Raw genomic sequence first — 22,950 nt, 5'->3', positions numbered from 1 at the left:
CAGGTAAATTTGAATTTATTTTAACTAAGTAGCTAGTAAATAGTTAATAACTATTTACTAACTAGTCTACCTACTTAAAATAAATATAAACTTAACTGTGAAATAAAAATAAAACCTAAGATAGCTACAATGTAACTATTAGTTATATTGTTGCTAGCTTAGGGTTTATTTTACAGGTAAGTATTTATTTTTAAATAGGAATTATTTAGTTAATAATAATAGGTTTTATTTAGAATTATTTTAATTATATTAAAGTTAGGGGTGTTAGGGTTAGACTTAAGAGTTAGGGTTAGGTTTAGGGGTTAATATATTTATTTAGTGTTAGTGATGTAGGAGGCCAGAGGTTTAGGGGTTAATAACTTTAGTATAGTGGCGGCGGCGACGTTGGGGGTGGCAGATTAGTGTTTAATAAATTTATGTAGGTGGCGGCAACATTGGGAGCGGCAGATTAGGGGTTAATAAGTGTAATGTAAGTGTCGGGGGTGGCAGATTAGGGGTGTTTAGACTCGGGGTTTATGTTAGGATGTTAGGTTTAAACATACATTTTCTTTCCCCATAGACATCAATGGGGCTGCGTTACGGAGCTTTACGCTCCGTCATTGCAGGTGTTAGGCTTTTTTTTAGCTGGCTCTCCCCATTGTTGTCTATGGGGAAATCGTGCACGAGCACGTCAAAGCAGCTCAAAGCAGCGCTGGTATTTGTGTGCGGTATGGAGCTCAATGCTGCCATAACGTGTATATATATACACAGTTGTGCTCATAAGTTTACATACCCTGAATTTATGATTTCTTGGCCATTTTTCAGAGAATATGAATGATAACACAAAAACATTTCTTTCACTCATGGTTACTGTTTGGCTGAAGCCATTTATTATCAATCAACTGTGTTTACTCCTTTTAAATTATAATGACAACAGAAACTACCCAAATGACCCTGGTCAAAAGATTACATACCCTGGTGATTTTGGCCTGATAACATGCACACAAGTTGACACAAAGGGGGTTGAATGGCTATTAAAGGTAACCATCCTCACCTGTGATCTGTTTGCTTGTAATTAGTGTGTGTGTATAAAAGGTCAATGAGTTTCTGGACTCCTGACAGACCCTTGCATCTTTCATCCAGTGCTGCACTGACGTTTCTGGATTCTGAGTCATGGGGAAAGCAAAAGAATTGTCAAAGGATCTGCGGGAAAAGGTAGTTGAACTGTATAAAACAGGAAAGGGATATAAAAAGATATATTCAAGGAATTGAGAATGCAAATCAGCAGTGTTCAAACTCTAATCAAGAAGTGGAAAATGAGAGGTTCTGTTTGATAACATACTGCATTCATCTTGCCATCAATTCTGACCAAATTTCCTGTGCCTTTGTAGCTCACACATCCCCAAAGCATCAGTGATCCACCTCCGTGTTTAACAGTAGGAATGGTGTACCTTTCATCATAGGCCTTGTTGACTCCTTTCCAAATGTAGCGTTTATGGTTGTGGCCAAAAAGCTCAATTTTGGTCTCATTACTCCAAATGACTTTGTGCCAGAAGGTTTGAGGCTTGTCTCTGTGCTGTTTGGCGTATTGTAAGCGGGATACTTTGTAGCATTTGTGTAGTAATGGCTTTCTTCTGGCGACTCGACCATGCAGCTCATCTTTCTTCAAGTGCCTCCTTATTATGCATCTTAAAACAGCTACACCACATGTTTTCAGAGAGTCCTGTATTTCACCTGAAGTTATTTGTGGGTTTGTCTTTGCATCCTGAATAATTTTCCTGGCAGTTGTGGCTGAAATTTTAGTTGGTCTACCTGACCGTGGTTTAGTTTCAACAGAACCCCTCATTTTCCACTTCTTGATTAGAGTTTGAACACTGCTGATTTGCATTCTCAATTCCTTGGATATCTTTTTATATCCCTTACCTGTTTTATACAGTTCAACAACCTTTTCCCGCAGATCCTTTGACAATTCTTTTGCTTTCCCCATGACTCAGAATCCAGAATCGCCAGTGCAGCACTGGATGAAAGATGCAAGGGTCTGTCAGGAGTCCAGAAACTCATTGACCTTTTATACACACATACTAATTACTAGAAAACAGGTAACACTCACTAACCATGAGTAAAAGAAAAGTTTTTGTGTTATCATTCATATTCTCTGAAAAATGTCCAAGAAATCATAAATTATGAGCACAACTGTGTATATGTGTATATATATATATATATATATATATATATATATATAAAACACCATTTTAAATTAGGGGGAGATAAAAGGCGAGTTTAAAATCCTCCACTACGCACAAAATATAGAAAAAATAACTAATTGTGTAGTTCATTAACAAATCTAGACAGACCCAGAGGCTTGTTTTCCCACAGAAAACCTCTGAATTACATTGTTTCCAATGCATCAAAGAATTCTGGGTAAGATATGCAAATTAAGTACACAATGACACACCTTTTTACTTCAGTCTGCTTTTCAGCAGGTTCCCTTTACGCCAAAGTATCGCTGTTCACACAGCTTATAAACTTAGCTAGGGTTAGTGCAGTGATTCATAACCATCCCACGACAGACTGTTTCGTGGTTATTGCCACTCATCAGCTGGGAGAAGGTTAGAATCACTGCTGGGTGAAGTTGATTCCAGGCAGAATACAACAACATTTTAGAATTGTTGAAAAGCAGACTGAAGTAAAAAGGTGTGTCATTGTGTACTTAATTTGCATATCTTACCCAGAATTCTTTGATGCATTGGAAACAATGTAATTCAGAGGTTTTCTGCGGGAAAACAAGCCTCTGGGTCTGTCTAGATTTGTTAATGAACTACACAATGAGTTATTTTTTCTATATTTTGTGCGTAGTGGAGGATTTTAAACTCACCTTTTATCTCCCCCTAATTTAAAATGTTGTTGTATTCTGCCTGGAATCAACTTCACCCAGCAGTGATTCTAACCTTCTCCCAGCTGATGAGTGGCAATAACCACGAAACAGTCTGTCCTGGGATGGTTATGAATCACTGCACTAACCCTAGCTAAGTTTATAAGCTGTGTGAACAGCGATACTTTGGCGTAAAGGGAACCTGCTGAAAAGCAGACTGAAGTAAAAAGGTGTGTCATTGTGTACTTAATTTGCATATCTTACCCAGAATTCTTTGATGCATTGGAAACAATGTAATTCAGAGGTTTTCTGTGGGAAAACAAGCCTCTGGGTCTGTCTAGATTTGTTAATGAACTACACAATGAGTTATTTTATATATATATATATATATATATATATATATATATATATATATATATGTGTGTGTGTGTGTACTGCAGATGTGTTATAACAAATAAACATCAAAGCTGTACGCAGAGTTTAATAAATTATGTAAATCACTAATTATGTAAATTCATCAAGTGCTTTGTTTTCTCAGTTTAAATAGGAGGTGCTGTTCTCTCATTCAATCTGCTACACACCACATGTATTTAGCACTGCTATGTCACTATCTACTGCATATATATATATATAACAATACTCTCTCCAATGTGATGCTCACCACATTTATTAGCACTGCTATGTCACTATCTGCTGCACAATGTACAATACTCTCTCCAGTCTGCTGCTCACCACATGTATTTAGCACTGCTATGTTACTATCTGCTGCACAATATACAACACTCTCTCCAGTCTGCTGCTCACCACATTTATTTAGCACTGCTATATCACTATCTGCTGCACAATGTACAATACTCTCTTCATTTTGATGCTCACCACTTGTATTTACCACTGCTATGTCACTATCTGCTGCAGAAGGTACAATACTCTCCAGTGTGATGCTCACCACATTTATGTAGCACTGCTATGTCACTATCTGCTGCAGAAGGTACAATGAGAGGGCGCTGAGAGCTAAGGTATACTAAACACACCTAATCGGATCAGATTTCTAAATGTAGTAAAAAAAGCCCAGACATACGGGTGAAACGCGTAGAAGTAAGAAGTTGCTCGTTTACCAGAACTTAAACTCACTAGGTACCTAGTAATTGCCCGCGCGTATATCACGCTAAGAGCGGGTGTCCATTCAATCTTCAGTTTTGCCTGAGTCGAATAAGCCGGTCATACACACGAAGAACCCAGTGTGTCCTCTGATTGTGAGGCTACCAACGAGGATCCAGTCAACCATTCACAAGCAGGGAGCTGTGAGTATCGGAGGCCGAAAGCTACAGTCCAGCAGGTCACTCACACGCAAGGAGCGGCGTGTTTCAGCCGGTCACTTTTCCACGGAGGGAGTGGTGAGTTCTATACCGGAGACTAAGAGCTGCAGGTCACAAGGCTGCCCACACGCAAGGAGCGTGTTACTATACAGTACCGCATAATTTCGGACGGACATCAGCAGCATTTGGTTACAGCTGCTGCAACTATTCGTGAGTCATAGCTACACATATAACAAAGATAAGGATACAAAGTATCCAAATAAGAACATTTTGCCGTTATTAAAACACCACTATTTTTGTTATAATCACGGAGCAAAGTCTCACTTATAATATACCCTATTAAACATAAGGGTTTCTACCTGATAAAGATCTATTATGGACTAAACAAAATATAGATGGTTTTTTATGCTCTGGAATATATATTGCTTTTTAAGTTTTGCAAGCGAATTTTTTAAATTTTTATTTTTCAAAGCGCTTTATTATTATTATTTTTTCAGGGTGGTATTCCGTAAACTATAAGTTGAATATATCATGTTGAATACTTTATGTAATTGTCAATTGTTTTTATGATTTTATATGTACATTTATTGTACCTTTAAAGTGTTAAGTATACCTTAGCTCTCAGCGCCCTCGCATTCTACCATATTGTTTATTCTATTTTTCTATCTTGGGGAGATAGTTGGAGAGTGGCCTAGGTATCCTTTTTAGATTTTAGCGCTGTAATACCCGTGCAATTTTGCAGAAGGTACAATACTCTCTCCAGTGTGATGCTCACCACTTGTATTTAGCACTGCTATGTCACTATCTGCTGCACAATATACAATACTCTCTTTAATCTGATACTCCCCACTTGTATTTAGCACTGCTGTGTCACTATCTGCTGCACAATGAACAATGCACTCTCCAGTGTGATGCTCACCAGATTTATTTAGCACTGCTATGTCACTATCTACTGCACATTTTACAATACTCTCTCCAATGTGATGCTCACCACATTTATTTAGCACTGCTACGTCTACTGCACAAGTGGTGAGCATCACACTGAAGAGTATATTGTACATCGTGCAGCAGCAGATAGTGACACAGCAGTGCTAAATAAATGTGGTGAGCATCACATTGGAGACAGTATTGTAAAATGTGCAGTAGATAGTGACATAGCAGTGCTAAATAAATGTGGTGAGCATCACACTGGAGAGTGTATTGTACATTGTGCAGCAGATAGTGACATAGCAGTGCTAAATAAATGTGGTGAGCATCACACTGGAGAGAGTATTGTACATTGTGCAGCAGATAGTGACATAGCGGTGCTAAATACAATGTGGTGAGCATCACACTGGAGGGAATATTGTACATTGTGCAGCAGATAGTGACATAGCAGTGCTAAATACAATGTGGTGAGCATCACACTGGAGATTGTATTGTACCTTGTGCAGCAGATAGTGACACAGCAGTGCTAAATAAATGTGATGAGCATTACACTGGAGAGAGTATTGTGCCTTGTGCAGCAGATAGTGACATAGCAGTGCTAAATAAATGTGGTGAGCATCACACTGGAGAGAGTATTGTACATTGTGCAGCAGATAGTGACATAGCAGTGCTAAATACAATGTGGTGAGCATCACACTGGAGAGTGTATTGTACCTTGTGCAGCAGATAGTGACACAGCAGTGCTAAATAAATGTGATGAGCATCACATTGGAGAGAGTATTGTTATATGTGCAGTAGATAGTGACATAGCAGTGCTAAATACATGTGTTGAGCATCACACTGGAGAGAGTATTGTACTTTCTGCAGCAGATAGTGACATAGCAGTTCTAAATAAAAGTGGTGAGCATCAGATTGAAAAGAGTATTGTACATTGTGCAGCAGGTAGTGACATAGCAGTGCTAAATACAAGTGGTGAGCATCAGATTGAAAAGAGTATTGTACATTGTGCAGCAGGTAGTGACATAGCAGTGCTAAATACAAGTGGTGAGCATCACACTGGAGAGAGTATTGTACATTATGCAGCATATAGTGACATAGCAGTGCTAAATAAAAGTGGTGAGCATCAGATTGAAAAGAGTATTGTACATTGTGCAGCAGGTAGTGACATAGCAGTGCTAAATACAAGTGGTGAGCATCAGATTGAAAAGAGTATTGTACATTGTGCAGCAGGTAGTGACATAGCAGTGCTAAATACAAGTGGTGAGCATCACACTGGAGAGAGAATTGTACCTTCTGCAGCAGAAAGTGACATAGCAGTGCTAAATACAAGTGGTGATCATCAGATTGAAGAGATTATTGTACATTATGCAGCATATAGTGACATAGCAGTGCTAAATAAAAGTGGTGAGCATCAGATTGAAAAGAGTATTGTACATTGTGCAGCAGGTAGTGACATAGCAGTGCTAAATACAAGTGGTGAGCATCAGATTGAAAAGAGTATTGTACATTGTGCAGCAGGTAGTGACATAGCAGTGCTAAATACAAGTGGTGAGCATCACACTGGAGAGAGAATTGTACCTTCTGCAGCAGAAAGTGACATAGCAGTGCTAAATACAAGTGGTGATCATCAGATTGAAGAGATTATTGTACTTTGTGCAGCAGATAGTGGCATAGCAGTGCTAAATAAATGTGGTGAGCATCACACTGGAGAGTCCCAGTCACTTTAACTCCTTAACGACTGAGGACGTGCAGGGTACGTCCTCAGAAAAAAGGCAGTTAACGCCTGAGAACGTACCCTGCACGTCCTCAGTGTGGAAAGCAGCTGGAAGCGATCCTGCTCGCTTCCAGATGCTTTCCGGTTATTGCAGTGATGCCTCGATATGGAGGCATCCTGCAATAACCTTTTTAAGCCATCCGGTGCAGAGAGAGCCACTCTGTGGCCCTCTCTGCACCGGAGATCGGTGGCTCCCTGCGTTGGTGGGTGGGAGCTGGACCGGGAGGCGGGTGGCGGCCATCGATGGCCCTGTTGATGTGAAGGGGGGCGGGAACGTGGGCGGGGGTGGCTGGGGGTGCGCACGGGCGCGCGCGCGTGCACGGGAGGGTGGGGGCGGGCGCGTGCACGGGGAGGGAGCGGGTGGGAACCGCTACACTACAGAAAATGCTGGAAATAAAAAATATAAAAAAAATGTCAAAATTAAAAAATAAAACGATCAACAAGGTGGTGGGGGTTTGTCTGTGTGGGGTGGGGGGAGCTACACTACAGAAAAAAAAAAACCAAACAAAAAAAAGCACTTTTTATTGTAAACTGGGTACTGGCAGACAGCTGCCAGTACCCAAGATGGCCCCCAATAAGGCAGAGGGGAGGATTAGAGAACGGTTTTGGGGGGGATCAGGGAGGTTGGGGGCTAAAAAAAACCCTTTTATTTTAGTACTGGCAGACTTTCTGCCAGTACTTAAGGTGGCGGGGACAATTGTGGGGTGGGGGAGGGAAGGGAGCTGTTTGGGAGGGATCAGGGGGTGGGATGTGTCAGATGGGAGGCTGATCTCTACACTAAAGCTAAAATTAACCCTGCAAGCTCCCTACAAACTCCCTAATTAACCCCTTCACTGCTAGCCATAATACACGTGTGAGGCGCAACAGGATTTAGCGGCCTTCTAATTACCAGAAAGCAACGCCAAAGTCATATATGTCTGCTATTTCTGAACAAAGGGGATCCCAGACAAGCATTTACAACCATTTGTGCCATAATTGCACAAGCTGTTTGTAAATGATTTCAGTGAGAAACCTAAAATTGTGAAAAATTTTACGTTTTTTTTAATTTGATCGCATTTGGCGGTGAAATGGTGGCATGAAATATACCAAAATGTGCCTAGATCAATACTTGGGGTTGTCTACTACACTACACTAAAGCTAAAATTAACCCTACAAGCTCCCTAAAAGCTCCCTAATTAACCCCTTAACTGCTGGGCATGATACACTTGTGGTGCGCAGTGTCATTTAGCGGCCTTCTAATTACCAAAAAGCAACGCCAAAGCCATATATGTGTGCTATTTCTGAACAAAGGGGATCCCAGAGAAGAATTTACAACCATTTATGCCATAATTGCACAAGTTGTTTGTAAATAATTTCAGTGAGAAATCGAAAGTTTGTGAAAAAATTTGTGAAAAAGTGAACGATTTTTTGTATTTGATCGCATTTGGCGGTGAAATGGTGGCATGAAATATACCAAAATGGGCCTAGATCAATACTTTGGGATGTCTACTAAAAAAAATATATATACATGTCAAGGGATATTCAGGGATTCCTGAAAGATATCAGTGTCCCAATGTAACTAGCGCTAATTTTGGAAAAAAATGGTTTGGAAATAGCAAAGTGCTACTTGTATTTATGGCCCTATAACTTGCAAAAAAAGCAAAGAACATGTAAACATTGGGTATTTCTAAACTCAGGACAAAATTTAGAAACTATTTAGCATGGGTGTTTTTTGGTGGTTTTAGATATGTAACAGATTTTGGGAGTCAAAGTTAGAAAAAGTGTGTTTTTTTCCATTTTTCCTCATATTTTATCATTTTTTTTATAGTAAATTATAAGATATGATGAAAATAATGGTATCTTTAGAAAGTCAATTTAATGGCGAGAAAAACGGTATATAATATGTGTGGGTACAGTAAATGAGTAAGAAGAAAATTACAGCTAAACACAAACACCACAAAAATGTAAAAATAGCCTTGGTCCCAAACGGACAGAAAATGGAAAAGTGCTGTGGTCATTAAGGGGTTAAAATCATCAGGGATCTATGGAATTTAAAGCCAGTTTTGTATTCATGATTCCTTTCCTCAGTATACGTTGAACATGAGATCTGCAGTTTATTTTACTTGAGTCAAAGGGTTATTCAAACTTTTTTTTCCAACTATATATTGAAACTGGTAAGAAATGCATGCAGTGCACATGAGATATAGCACAATACATGCTATAGGGACAATTCCCACAGCTGTATTCCTGGACAGGGACAAACCCACACAGAATCAAGAACAAAATAAACAAATAAATATATAGCATTATTAAGCACAATAACATCTATGGACAAGGACAAAAGCTGATATTTTGTATGCAATAAAAAAATCATTACAGATTGACAGAGGATGCAAGAAGTTAAGGTTTATTGCAATCTCAGTTTGTCTGTGTGTGGATGGGTGTCACAATTTGAAGAATATATTATTCCTAATACATAAAATATAGAATGCTTGTATGTTTGTCTTGCTTCCGGTATATCAAATATATAACACTTCAGTCTTCACCATTTCCAATATATGCAGCTTGCTTATCCTAATGCGATAATCCTATTGGTCTTCTTGTTAATATGAACAACATTATTATTATTATCAGTTATTTGTAGAGCGCCAACAGATTCCGCAGCGCTAGTGTTCAACTGAAATTTTATATTAGTAAAAGGAATTTTCCCTACTTAAAGTGAAGGTAAACTTAGCAAGGTTCGATAATGTTACATGCAAATACATAGCAAATGAATGGTACTTTAATTCATCAGTTTTTGTATTGTAAAATATTTACCTAGTTATCGCCGTTTTTCTCTCTAATTCTACTCGTTGTATAAACAGCCAGTTTTTTTATTTTTTTTTGTCAGTCCGGTCATGTTCTTCTAGTAGCCAATAACAGGTCTGGCCGTTAGGCGGCCGTCATTTGACGTCACTACATTTCTGGACGGTCTGCGCATGCGTCGGCTATACTTCCTGTCCCTTCCAAGCCGTGCTCGTTCCTGATTAGCGCATGCGCAATTCATCCCACTTACAATTCACACTTACCGAGATTTATTATTAGAGAAGACAAGAGGAAATAGCGTAGTACTCTGCTTTATAAAGCAAACAGTGGAGAAAAAAAGCTTCCAGCATTTACACTGCTCTAACAAAATAGTAATGAATGAATAGATATTCATTCAATACTATTTTGCAACGAACATTGACGCCTGCGCTTTCAGGTCAAAAATTATTTGAGTCACGCAGGCGCAATTGGAATGTAGGACGAGATGTGTGCATGCGCAAGTTGTCAGTCAATCGTGAATGCGCTTTTCAAATACGTATAGAGCGGGTGGGACCGCTCTATACGCGATATAGTCAGAAACCAGGAAATACATGGAGGGAGGAGCAAAGGCCGGTCAAGAACGTTGATAAAAACAGTGGGTTATACATTTATATATATATATATATATATATATATATATATATATATATATATATATATATATATACTAATATGTGATAAAAAAATAAGCAATCTTACATTGTAGTACATGGGTAACATAATACTACTTTCAAAAACGCAAAACTTTACCTTCACTTTAAAAATAAAATAATCTATAAAGTGCATGGAATTTGAATATTGTGTCTCAACCTGTTTATCAAAATTAGAGTAAAACTTCTATCTACCTTTGCATAACTAACTGATTTCACATAATGAGAACCATAATGCACGTTGTTTTTATATTAGGTTATCAATAATTAAACTCAGCTATATCAAGCAAGGAGCATTGCTATTAACAGTACACAGTATGCTTTGCTACTGGTCCCACTCCCGAGTCAGACATACTCCCAGTCCGACATACTCCCAGTCCCACTCTGACAGAAGTGAGTGACTCACCACTCTCGTTGCGTTGTCGACTGACTCCTGCACTCACGCTGCCTGCGACTCCCCCACTCTGCTGACTGACTGACAGCCTCCGGTGCTCCGCCTCCTCCCCTCTCAGCAACAGTCCTCACTCCCCGGGTAAAAGTTGCGCCAAAAATTAAAAAAATGGCGCCAATTTTTTTTTTACATTTGTTTGAAAAAAACATGTCAGAAAAAAACATTGCGGGGCCGAGGTGGCCGCCTCGCTCGCCTTGCCCAAAGGCCGGCACTGTGTTCCAGGCTATTTCGCCTTACACTAGCTTTGCTTGCATTTGATTTTTTATAGTTGCTAGTGTTGGAATGATTCAGCTACATTTAGCCACCAATAAGCAAGTGCAACCCAGCTTCTGAACCAAAAATGGGATGGCTCCTAAGCTTTACATTCCTGCTTTTTAAATAAAGATAGCAAGAGAACGAAGAAAAATTGATAATAGGAGTAAATTAGAAAGTTGATTAATTTTTGGTGCATTATGAACACCAATACTTCCAATACAGGTTTTTTTCTAGGCTTATTTTTCTCTTGTACAGGCTGGATGGGCAAGCCACTTTTCAGCATGATGTATCATCCCCATGTCAAAAATAAATGTGAATACTCTATGAAATCAAAATTATTGTCAAACTGATAATCTGGATTGACTTAATGATTTAGGACTCATCTAAACCTATATTCATATTACCTCAATATTGCCATTATAATGATTCAGTAGAGGCATTAGTAGCTGCAAATGCGTAAATAAGTTCAGTTTTTGTCAAGCATGTGCAGTCCTGGAAATTCCAGGTCACACCCTCCTGATTTAAACACTATTCTGCAGTATGTTAGTTCCGGGCCCTGTTTCACAAAGTGACTGAATTTGGCACCGCTTCCCATGCATTGCACAAATGAGCAGACCACTCGTCACATTTTGGCATAGTATTCTTCCTCTCTTCTTATAAAAGAAGGAACCCATGCACAGTGTTTGTGAGAAAGCACCCCATGTGCAAGTGAAATGGCCACAGCTGGGGTTAATAAGGTAAGAAGCTGCAGGCTAAATGGCTCAATGTGGGAGTGGGATGGACAAAGGAGTTGCAAGGCTACAGATCTGAACCAATGTAAGTATGTGGCTAACAGTGGTGTTCCTCGGCCTGCTGTCTGATCTGATGTAAATATGGGGTTGACAGAGGGGTTAAAAAACTATTGTTCTGATCTGACTGGGGTACATGTTTGATAAAGTGAAAGTTATTTATCTTCATTTGGAAGCTAACAAGAACTGTACATTTGAGTACAAATGGTCCTTAAAGTCTACTTTAAAATGTTTATTGGTTAAAAAGATTGATCATTCCTTTATAATCAATGCCCCAGTTTTGCATAACCAACACTGTTATATTAATACACCTTTTACCTCTGTGATTACCTTGTACCTAAGCCTCTGCAGACTGCTCTTTTATTTCAGTGCCAATTAGTGCTGACTCCTAGGTAACTCTACTGGAGTGAGCACAATGCTATCTATATGGCCCAAATGAACTAGCGCTGTCTACCTGTGAAAAACTGTTAAAATGCACTGAGATAAGAGACAACCTTCAATGACTTACAAATAAGTATATGAGCCTACCTAGATTTAGCTTTCAACAAAGTATACCAAGAGCACAAAGCAAATTTGATGATAAAAGTAGCTTGGAAAGTTGTTTAAAATTGCATGCACTATCTTTATCATGAAAGTTTATTTTTGACTAGACTGTTCCTTTAACCCCTTAATGACCACAGCACTTTTCCATTTTCTGTCCGTTTGGGACCAAGGCTATTTTTACATTTTTGCAGTGTTTGTGTTTAGCTGTAATTTTCCTCTTACTCATTTACTGTACCCACACATATTATATACCATTTTTCTCGCCATTAAATGGACTTTCAAAATATACCATTATTTTCATCATATCTTATAATTTACTATAAAAAATATTATAAAATATGAGGAAAAAATGGAAAAAAACACACTTTTTCTAAATTTGACCCCCAAAATCTGTTACACATCTACAACCACCAAAAAACACCCATGCTAAATAGTTTCTAAATTTTGTCCTGAGTTTAGAAATACCCAATGTTTACATGTTCTTTGCTTTTTTTGCAAGTTATAGGGCCATAAATACAAGTAGCACTTTGCCATTTCCAAACCACTTTTTTTCAAAATTAGCGCTAGTTACATTGGGACACTAATATCTTTCAGGAATCTCTGAATATCCATTGACATGTATATATTTTTTTTTAGAAGACATCCCAAAGTATTGATCTAGGCCTATTTTGGTATATTTCATGCCACCATTTCACCGCCGAATGCGATCAAATAAAAATTTTTTTTTACTTTTTCACAAATTTTTTCACAAACTTTAGGTTTCTCACTGAAATTATTTACAAACAACTCATGAAATTATGGAATAAATGGTTGTAAATGCTTCTCTGGGATCCCCTTTGTTCATAAATAGCAGACATATATGGCTTTGGCTTTGCTTTTTGGTAATTAGAAGGCTGCTAAATGCCACTGCGCACCACACGTGTATTATGCCCAGCAGTGAATGGGTTAATTAGGGAGCATGTAGGGAGCTTCTAGGGTTAATTTTAGCTCTAGTGTAGTGTAGTAGACAACCCCAAGTATTGATCTAGGCCCATTTTGGTATATTTCATGCCACCATTTCACCGCCAAAAGCAATCAAATAAAAAAAAAATGTTCACTTTTTCAAACTTTAGGTTTTTCACTAAAATTATTTACAAACAGCTTGTGCAATTATGGCACAAATGGTTTTAAATGCTTCTCTGGGATCCCCTTTGTTCAGAAATAGCAGACATATATGGCTTTGGCGTTGCTTTTTGGTAATTATAAGGCCGCTAAATGCTTCTGCGCATCACATGTGTATTATGGCCAGCAGTGAAGGGGTTAATTAGGTAGTTTGTAGGGAGCTTGCAGGGTTAATTTTAGCTTTAGTGTAGAGATCAGACTTCCACCTGACACATCCCACCCCCTGATCCCTCCCAAACAGCACTCTTCCCTCCCCCACCCCACAATTGTCCCCGCCATCTTAAGTACTGGCAGAAAGTCTGCCAGTACTAAAATAAAAGGTATAAAAAAAAAAATAATAATTTTTTTAAGCATATTTACATATGCTGCTATGTAGGGTCCCCCCTTAGCCCCCAACCTCCCTGATCCCCCCAAAATAGCTCCCTAACCCTCCCCCTCTGCCTTATTGGGGCCATCTTGGGTACTGGCAGACAGCTTTGCAAATAAAAATGTTTATTTTTTATTTTTTATTATTTGTTTCTGTAGTGTAGCTTCCCCCCCACAGTCCAATACCCCACCAGCCAAACCGATCACCAAAATAAACATATTAACCCCTTTGATCCCCACTTCTAAAAAAAAAACTTTCTGTAGCGTAGTGGTTCCCACCCGCTCCCTCCCCGTGCACGCGTCCGCCCGGCCTCCCCGTGCACGTGCGCGCGTCCGTGCGCGTCCCCCCGGTCGTCCCCGCCCCCGATCCCGCCCCCCTCCGCATCACAAAGGCCATCGATGGCCGCCACCCACCTCCCACACCGGCTCCCACCCACCAACGAACGTAGCCGTTAATGTCCGGTGCAGAGAGGGCCACAGAGTGGCTCTCTCTGCACCGGATGGCTACAAATGGTTATTGCAGGATGCCTCGATATCGAGGCATCACTGCAATAACCGGAAAGCAGCTGGAAGCGAGCAGGATCGCTTCCAGCTGCTTTCCACACCGAGGACGTGCAGGGTACGTCCTCAGGCGTTAACTGCCTTTTTTTTTGAGGACGTACCCTGCACGTCCTCGGTCATTAAGGGGTTAAGGACTCATTGCTCATTGGCTGATAAGCAGGATTGTCATTATTTTATTGGTGGTCTATATATAACATGAAGTATATAAGCAGAAAATAAACAAATTGTTTTTGTTTTGTTTTCTCTGTACAGGGGCATACATTTCACACAAAAAAGGTAAAAAGAAATTGTAATACTTTGTAAAAGAGCGTAATTTAGTTACAACAAAGAGAAAAAGGCTTTTGTGCCTTTTAAATCACTATTTTTTCATTTTAACCAATTACACCTTCTTTCCTTCCCACTACACAGTATAATTGTATTCTTCTAATTATTGGATTTACCTGGATGCGGACACACTGCAAAAATACTCCATTCATTTAAGTCTGTCCGGTAGCTCTGTATTTTATCATATGTACAGCTTCCTCTGTAACCATAGTGACCGCCGCTCACATAAATAGTGTCACGTAATACACAAGCAGTTGCATTACCAACACCTGTTATAAAGAATAAACATAATTAATATATCATCTTAGTTTCCTACAGTGGCTACATTACACAGTGCAATATGTTATACAGAAATATTTCAGCCTAAAAACATTTAAAGGAAAGTTAAAGGGACATTAAACTGCTGAGTACAACTACAAAAGAATAGTAACTACTCACCATGTTATTACATTTCCTCATGTTAAGGGAAGCTCTTTGCAAATCAGTTCTCCTATTTTAATAGCTTAAAGGGACATAATACTCATATGCTAAATCACTTGAAACTGATGCAGTATAACTGTAAAAAGCTGACAGGAAAATATCACCTGAGCATCTCTATGTAAAAAAGGAAGATATTTTACCTCACAATCTTCTCAGCTCAGCAGAGTTAGTTCTGTTTAAAAAGTTATACTCAGCTGCTCCCAGCTGCAGGTAAAAAATAAAATAAAATGAAGAAATGAACAGCAGCCAATCAGCATCAGCCGTGCTGAGGTCATGAACTCTTACTGTGATCTCATGAGATTTGACTTAACTCTCATGAGATTTCATAGTAAGCTTCCTTTACCTGATTGGTGAAATAATATGAGAGTTCACGAGGCTCATCCTTTCAGCTGTCCCAGGACAGACACACTAAAATGCTGCTTAGAAATCCTTTACAATGGGAGGTGGCTACTGAGGAACTTTTGAGGTAAAATATCTTTCTTTTTTACATAGAGATGTTCAGGAGATATTTTCTATTCAGCATTTTACAGCTATGCTGCAGCACTTTAAAGTGTTTAAACATTTGGGTATTATGGCCCTTTAAAGGTTCCAGATACTGAAGCTCCGCCTCTTTGTACTGGGCGCCGCCAGAAGTATTCTCACAGCCTGTGACTGTCAGGGTTTCACCCTGCTTTCGTTTGTTATTTGCTGCTTAGCTGCCATTTTACTAACCTGTCTCTCTTCTCACCTGCTGCAGAGTGTGTAATGCTGCTCACTACACCTAGGTGCCCTCTTATAGTCAAACTGGAGAACATCATCAGTGAGAGACAGGTTGCAGTCCCAGAATTATGATGTCATCCCTTAGCCCTTGTGTTGTCTCAGACTTCTTTATGAGTTCCTGTTCCTGTGTTTAACCTGGCTTGTTTGATGTCCCTTCTGTTTCCTGATCCTTGGCTTGTGTCTGACTTTGCTGATCTTTGTGTTCCTGACCCCGGCTCGTCTGACTACTCGCTTTGGTTCCTGACCCGGCTCGTCAAATTACTCGCTTTGGCTCCTGACCCTGCTTGTCTGACTACCATCTCTGGCTTGTCGTTTGGCTTTTGAGCTCTTATATAATTTTTTATATATCAGTAGTGTTTGCAACAAAGTATAACACAACTACAAACAATGTTGCAAAACACTACGGCCCATCGCTGGTGCTTGTTCCGGATCCTGTTACCGAGTGTCTGTGAGTGTGCAAAGAGGCGGGGATCGGGAGCGCATGCCCCCGGAAAATCAATTATAAACAAAAGGAGAGAGAGGGAGAAGGAAAAATGTGTTTAACCTGGCTTGTTTGATGTCCCTTCTGTTTCCTGATCCCTGGCTTGCTCATGACTCTGCTGATCTTTGTGTTCCTGACCCGGCTCGTCTGACTACCATCTCTGGCTTTGACCTCTGGCTTTTGGACTCTTTATTATTTTTTGTTATTATTTAATAAAGGTGTGATTATTTTAGCATTTCACCTCTCTGTCTGATTCCTGGTACCCTGACAGTGAAAGGACCAGTGCACACTCACAGATCAGTAATATTACCCACTTTTTGACAACTGTATCATTTGCTTGGAGTGATTGTGCATGATACATTTTGTGAGCTTTACATTTTTTCAATTTTGTACACAGTAAAGTTACACAAAATATATTTGAAATAGCACTGAGCACTAATATAGAGCAATGCAGCCACTGCAAAAATGTATAGCTCCTGCTCTGTTTCAGGCACACTAACCTGAAGTACATTATACAACTGTAAAAGAGGCCAATACTACTGATCTGTGAGTGGCACTGCTTCTGTTACGAACTGTGAGAATACCTGAACTCCAAGATGGCAGCCCCCAGTATGAAGACTCAAGACAAATAGGAGACCATCCTGGTGTCATTTGATGATCATCAAACTACTTTAGAAGTCATTTGCACATCCTCAGACATCATCAGGCTTGTAAAGTCATCAGCTAAGGTAAAACATTATGGGTGATGATTTAAGAATGAATAGCAGATTACCTTACTGATTACTTCACAAGTATTAACAGCCAGTGAATGACTCTAGTCACCTACATTTTTCGGCCTGTGGACAAACTTCAGGATGGCTTCTGATGACTAGTCTAAAGATTTACAACATGTGGTTTTTGTACTGCTCACCCTGGAACTGTGCATGTTTAAACTGCATAGTTTGGGAGCCACAGAGAACAGAAAACAGTCAGTGAGTCAATCAGAAAAGGCAGTGGCATGATCCTGCTAATCACTTGTGGATGTGATAGAGGGTTAAACACAGAGTTCCGCTGTTATTAGTGCAAGAGTAACATTAAGAGAATTTACCACATGTAATTTTTTACAGTTACGCTGTCCAAACTACAAATACAATATAACAGGACAATCTGGTTAAACATGCAAAAACCTATATGAAACATACATTTTTATATATCAGTGGTGTTTGCAACAAAGTATAACACTACTACAAACAATGTTGCAAAACACTGCGGTCATAGACTGCTCAAGACACGTCCATGCTCCTGAGGTCCTATAACAGATCTTTCCAAACCGTTCATGTTGGGGACACACTTTTTAGATCTCCATTATTTTGCGACACAGTAATTCAGTTGTACTAGGAAACAGGAGGTTAAACTAACTTGTTTTAAGAGATACGGACACATACGTAAATGATATAATAACAAAATGTATTTACAAGTAACAGTATGTAAGTGTGTGCAAGAATTGAAAAAAAGTTTAACACCAATGACTACTTACTTTTTTAATGGGATGTATGGGGTTGATGGGATGAACACAGTTTTTGAATGGTTGGTGAAATATTAGATAAAGACACTCACATTTCATCAAGCAGCTGTCCCACTCACTAACTACACATGCAGTCACAAACCAACTGAGGAGACTACACATGCAGTCAGGAGCCAATGTGCCATCAAAGCCAGCAATGGAAATAGTTTCAGTTCCAGCTGAGCTGCGCCAATAGGTTAAGATGATCTGTGACCCACTAGGTATCAATCATGTGTCAACCATGTGATATGCGTATCAGGCTGGTGAAAAGTCGGAAACCCCCAAAAAAAATTTAAAGAAAAATTAAATTAAAAAAAATTTGTGCTGAAGCAGGGACACACCTACATACTGCCGCCGACACACTAATGTGTCACGACACACAGTTTGGAAAGCACTGTCCTATAAGCTTACCTAGATTAACTCTTGAACAAAGTATAGCAAAAGAACAAAGCAAATTTTATAACAGAAGTAAATTGGAAATTTGATTAAAATTACCTGCTCTCTCTGAACCATGAAAGTGTAATTTTGACTTTACTGTCCCTTTAACCCCTTAACGACCAAGGACATACAGGGTACGTCCTACAAAAAATGTCACTTAATGACCAAAGACCTACCCTGTACATCCTCAGGGTTTTAAAGTGATGGAATCGATCATGAGCGCTTCCAGTCGTTTTTAGGGTATTGCAGTGATGCTTTAATATTAAGGCATACTGCAATACCATTTTTTAACCCCTTAACGACCAAGGACATACAGAGTACGTCCTACAAAAAATGTCACTTAATGACCAAAGACGTACCCTGTACGTCCTCAGGGTTTTAAAGCGATGGAATCGATCATGATCGCTTCCAGTCGTTTTTAGGGTATTGCAGTGATGCCTCGATATTAAGGCATACTGCAATACCATTTTTTAAGCATACGATGCAAAAAGAGACACTCTGTGGCCCTCTCTGCATTGGCCAGCGATGGTGCCGATCGTTGGTGGGTGGGAGCCATTGCAGGGAGGCGGGTGGGCGGCCCATCGCTGGTGCTTGTTCTGGATCCTGTTACTGAGTGTCTGTAAGCGCACGAGGAGGTGGGGATCGGGAGCGCACACACGGAAAATCAATTATAAACAAAAGGAGAGAGAGGGAGGGGGAGAAATGTTTTGGAAAGGGATTGGGGAGGGAGGTAGGGTATTGAGGGGGGGAAGCTACAATACAGAAAATGGGCTGTTTATATTTTTTTATTAAAAAACTGGGTACTGGCAGACAACTTGGACTTCATGCAGATTTGTCTCCACATTTAAAGGGACAGTCAAGTCCAAAAAAAACTTTCATGATTCAGATAGAGACTGTAATTTTAAACAACTTTCCAATTTATTTTTTATCAATTTTGCTTTGTTCTCTTGTTATTCTAAGTTGAAAGCTAAACCTAGGAGGTTCATATGCTAATTTCTTAGACCTTGAAGGCCGCCTCTAATCTAAATGCATTTTGATAGTTTTTCACCACTAGAGGGCATTAGTTCATGTATTTCATATAGATAACATTGAGCTCATGCACAGGAATTTACCATGGAGACAGCTCTGATTGGCTAAACTGCAAGTCTGTCAAAAGAACTGAAATAAGGGGGCAGTCTGCTGAGGCTTAGATACAAGGTAATTACAGAGGTAAAACGTGTATAATTATAACTGTGTTGGTTATGCAAAACTGGGGAATTGGTAATTAAGGGATTATCTATCTTTTTAAACAACAAAAAATCTGGTGTTGACTGTCCCTTTAATTTCAATAGGACTGATAATAAAAGTCATGCATCCAGTGCGCTCATCAATATATGCACTGCAACTGAAGGATACGTACATTTGCCAATTCTGATTGACTTGGGTAGCAAAGGATAGCACTTGGTGAATGACACTAACTGCGTTTAACAACTAACCATGAGAATTTGAAAATCATAAATGACACTATAAATAATATTCCATTAGTGAATGTTTGTATCACACATTTCAATCAATAAATAGATATTAAAGAAGCATGACTATACTTTGTTTCTCTATATAATTTATGTCTAAGTACTTCAACTTATTATTACTACTGTATTTAACACAGTCATTCAAAATAGTGTAAAAATGTACTTTTATTAAAACCTGCAGTCAGGATTTATCAAGCAGTGGTCATCAGACCGCTGCTTCCCTACCCTCTTCTCCCCCTCTTAGGTGCCCTCGTGTGATTGGCTGTGCCCGGGCAGGGAGCGGGGTTGCACACAAGTGCAAAATAGCCCTTGTGTGCAATGTTAAAATCGGGCAGCGTATTGCTGCCCGCCAGAGGAGAGCTGGGGCGGTCAGAGGCAAATATGTATGCCCCTGTCATCGCTTGATTGACAAGTCGAGCCCAATATGTTTAAATAGTGCTACTTCATATGCATGATAGAAATGTATTCCATTTAATGTTCCTTAAATCATAGCTTTTCACAATTATTATTATTATAATTATTATTATTGTTTATTGGTTAAGCACCACCAATGGAACCCTATCAGTACTGTCTGATGCACCATGCAGAATCTCTTTTAATGCACTGTACAAACCTATCTTGAAGGGGATAGTCTGAGACCTATTTATTAGTAGGTTAGAGAGATCCCTCTACGTTTTACTGGTAATACTGGTAATTAACACCATCAAATTGTCCTCAGATTCTGGGATTACAACCTATAAATTATTGTTTATATCAAATGCTTTCTACCATAGGCAAGTAAAGAAAGCCGATATACAACATTACTTTATGGTCTTCTTAGTATATGGTAAAAACCCTAATATAGATGCTTTCTTAACTCTGAGCTGCTAAATTCTGGATGTAATAGGTGGGTCTTGTCATGAGCGGAAAGACTGCGCTATTAGACCCTCATTCCTTCCTGCAGGCTTGTTAAAATATATTAAAAAAACACACCCCCATAGAATATATATTACTTATATAATTTATGACAGGGTACGTCGCTGGTCATTAAGGGGTTAAGAACTAAAAGTGTGTGCAAGTTAATAAATTAAAGTAATAGGGGGAACTTCCGGCGGGAGCCTTTATGGTGGCTGATAACCTTGCCAGCTCTTAGTGAGGATGATACAATTCATGCAATAGCTCCAATAATTTTTCAGTATCTGAATAGTTGTTCTGGTTATCTGAACATACAAACATTCACTGAACAGATTTGAGATAAAACTTTGCCTTTCTTCTGAGTTTAAGTCATGGATTGCGATAGAATGGCGGGAAAGTGGACAATGTAAGCATTAGCCATTTAACAATCCAAACTCCACTCTCTCTAGTAGAGGGCCTGTGCCGTTGCTAAGTCAGCAGTATTAAACAATATTCACTTTAGTAAGTTTGTATTCGCTCTGTAATATCTGATACTTTTAATAGGAGATTGTGGGGCCGAATTATCAAGCTCGGAATGGAGCTTGATGCCCCTGTTTCCGTGCGAGACCTTTAACCACTGCTCCATAACTTGTCCGCCTGCTTTGAGGCTGCAGACATCAATCCGTCCGATCCTATACAATCGGCCTGTTTGACACCCCCTGCTAGCGGCCAATTGGTTGCAAATCTGCAGGGGGCGGCATTGCTCAAGCAGTTCACAAGATCTGCTTGCGCAATGATAAATGCAGACAGTGTATGCTGTCAGCATTTATTGATGTGCGGCAGACATGATATGCTACATCGTATCATGTCCGCTCGCACTTTCATAAATCGGCCCTAAAGTCTTTTATCCTATTTACTCTAGATCTACTGAAGCAAATGCTAAATCTGGCAATCAGAAGGTTGTCTTTGGTGATGGAGCAGTGCAAGCCCTAGTGCCCTACTGATGAGTTGAAAACTGACATTGCTCACTTTCCTGCTGCTTTGAGTCAGGTCCATGCTGTTGTCATTTTCCCGCTGGAGTTCCAGGGTGGAATGAAAGCTGATAGAAGGGCTTCTAACTTGGCAGAAGAGAGCAAGATAGCCAAGGTTGCACAGGACCAAAGTCCAGGACTGGAGATCGCAGGAGGTCCTTCTCCTTAAAATCTTTTGTAGGAGAAAAAGAATGAACAACAAACTCATGAGAAGTATTGGCTAAAGTTAACACTTAGACGCAAGAAAACACACTAGCTCTCAAAACTGCCTTATCCTGATGGACAACCAGATAAGGAAGCCCAAATAAAAGAGCAAACAATGCAGAAATTCTTCTAACAGCAGGAATTTGCTAAAAGAAACAAAACCTTCCAAGACATAAGCTGAGAATCAAAATAGATAAATAATCTTCTTGTAAAACAAAACTAAAAAGAACCGAAATCTGGCCCTGCAAAAAACTGTCAGATAAACCATTTTTCAAAATTATCCTGAAGAAACTAAATGATACAACTTATTCTAAAAGAGTGCCATCTAAATCCATAATTCACACACCAAGAAATAAAGACCTTCCAAAACCTATAAAAAACATTCCTTGTCACAGGTTGACAGGGCCCAATAAATGCATCAATAACAGAGGGCCAGATTACAAGTGCAGCCCTAAATATCTCTAAGCGCAGCAAAGGGGGTAAGTAGCACAGCAATTGCCGCATTTGTAAATATATATGTATATACTGATATACATATATATATTTATGTGTTAATATGTGTATATACATATATTAACACATAAATATATATGTATATAGTCATATACATATATATTTACTGGGAACATACAGTTCCCATAGACCGCAATGTAAAGGCAATTTTCAGTGCCGTTTTTTTTTTTCTAACACCCCACTCCCACCAATTTTTAATAAAAAGAAAACTATAATGTCCTCTATTTTTAGGGCATTTGGGGCACATTTAGAAAATTAACCAGAGATTGGAGATTTTCTGAGCGATAATTGCTACCACAAGCTTGCAGTACCAATAACCAGCCACTT

At 39.3% G+C, this 22,950-nt stretch overlaps 1 protein-coding gene across 2 annotated transcripts in view; it reads right to left on the bottom strand.

Annotated features, from left to right (window-relative positions):
• KLHL23 (kelch like family member 23) overlaps positions 1-22,950 on the bottom strand; it is a 61,722-nt gene that overhangs the window by 23,639 nt on the left and 15,133 nt on the right. For both annotated transcript variants that reach the window (XM_053698416.1, XM_053698417.1), the window contains exon 3: positions 14,907-15,059. In XM_053698416.1, coding sequence (XP_053554391.1) covers positions 14,907-15,059 — 153 coding nt within the window. The remainder of the gene's footprint in view (positions 1-14,906; positions 15,060-22,950) is intronic.

The sequence above is a fragment of the Bombina bombina genome, chromosome 1, assembly GCF_027579735.1.
Source record: "Bombina bombina isolate aBomBom1 chromosome 1, aBomBom1.pri, whole genome shotgun sequence".
In the NCBI taxonomy this organism is placed as follows: domain Eukaryota; kingdom Metazoa; phylum Chordata; class Amphibia; order Anura; family Bombinatoridae; genus Bombina; species Bombina bombina.
The sequence above is the reverse complement of the archived record's forward strand: the minus strand, read 5'-3'. Positions and strand labels throughout refer to the sequence as shown.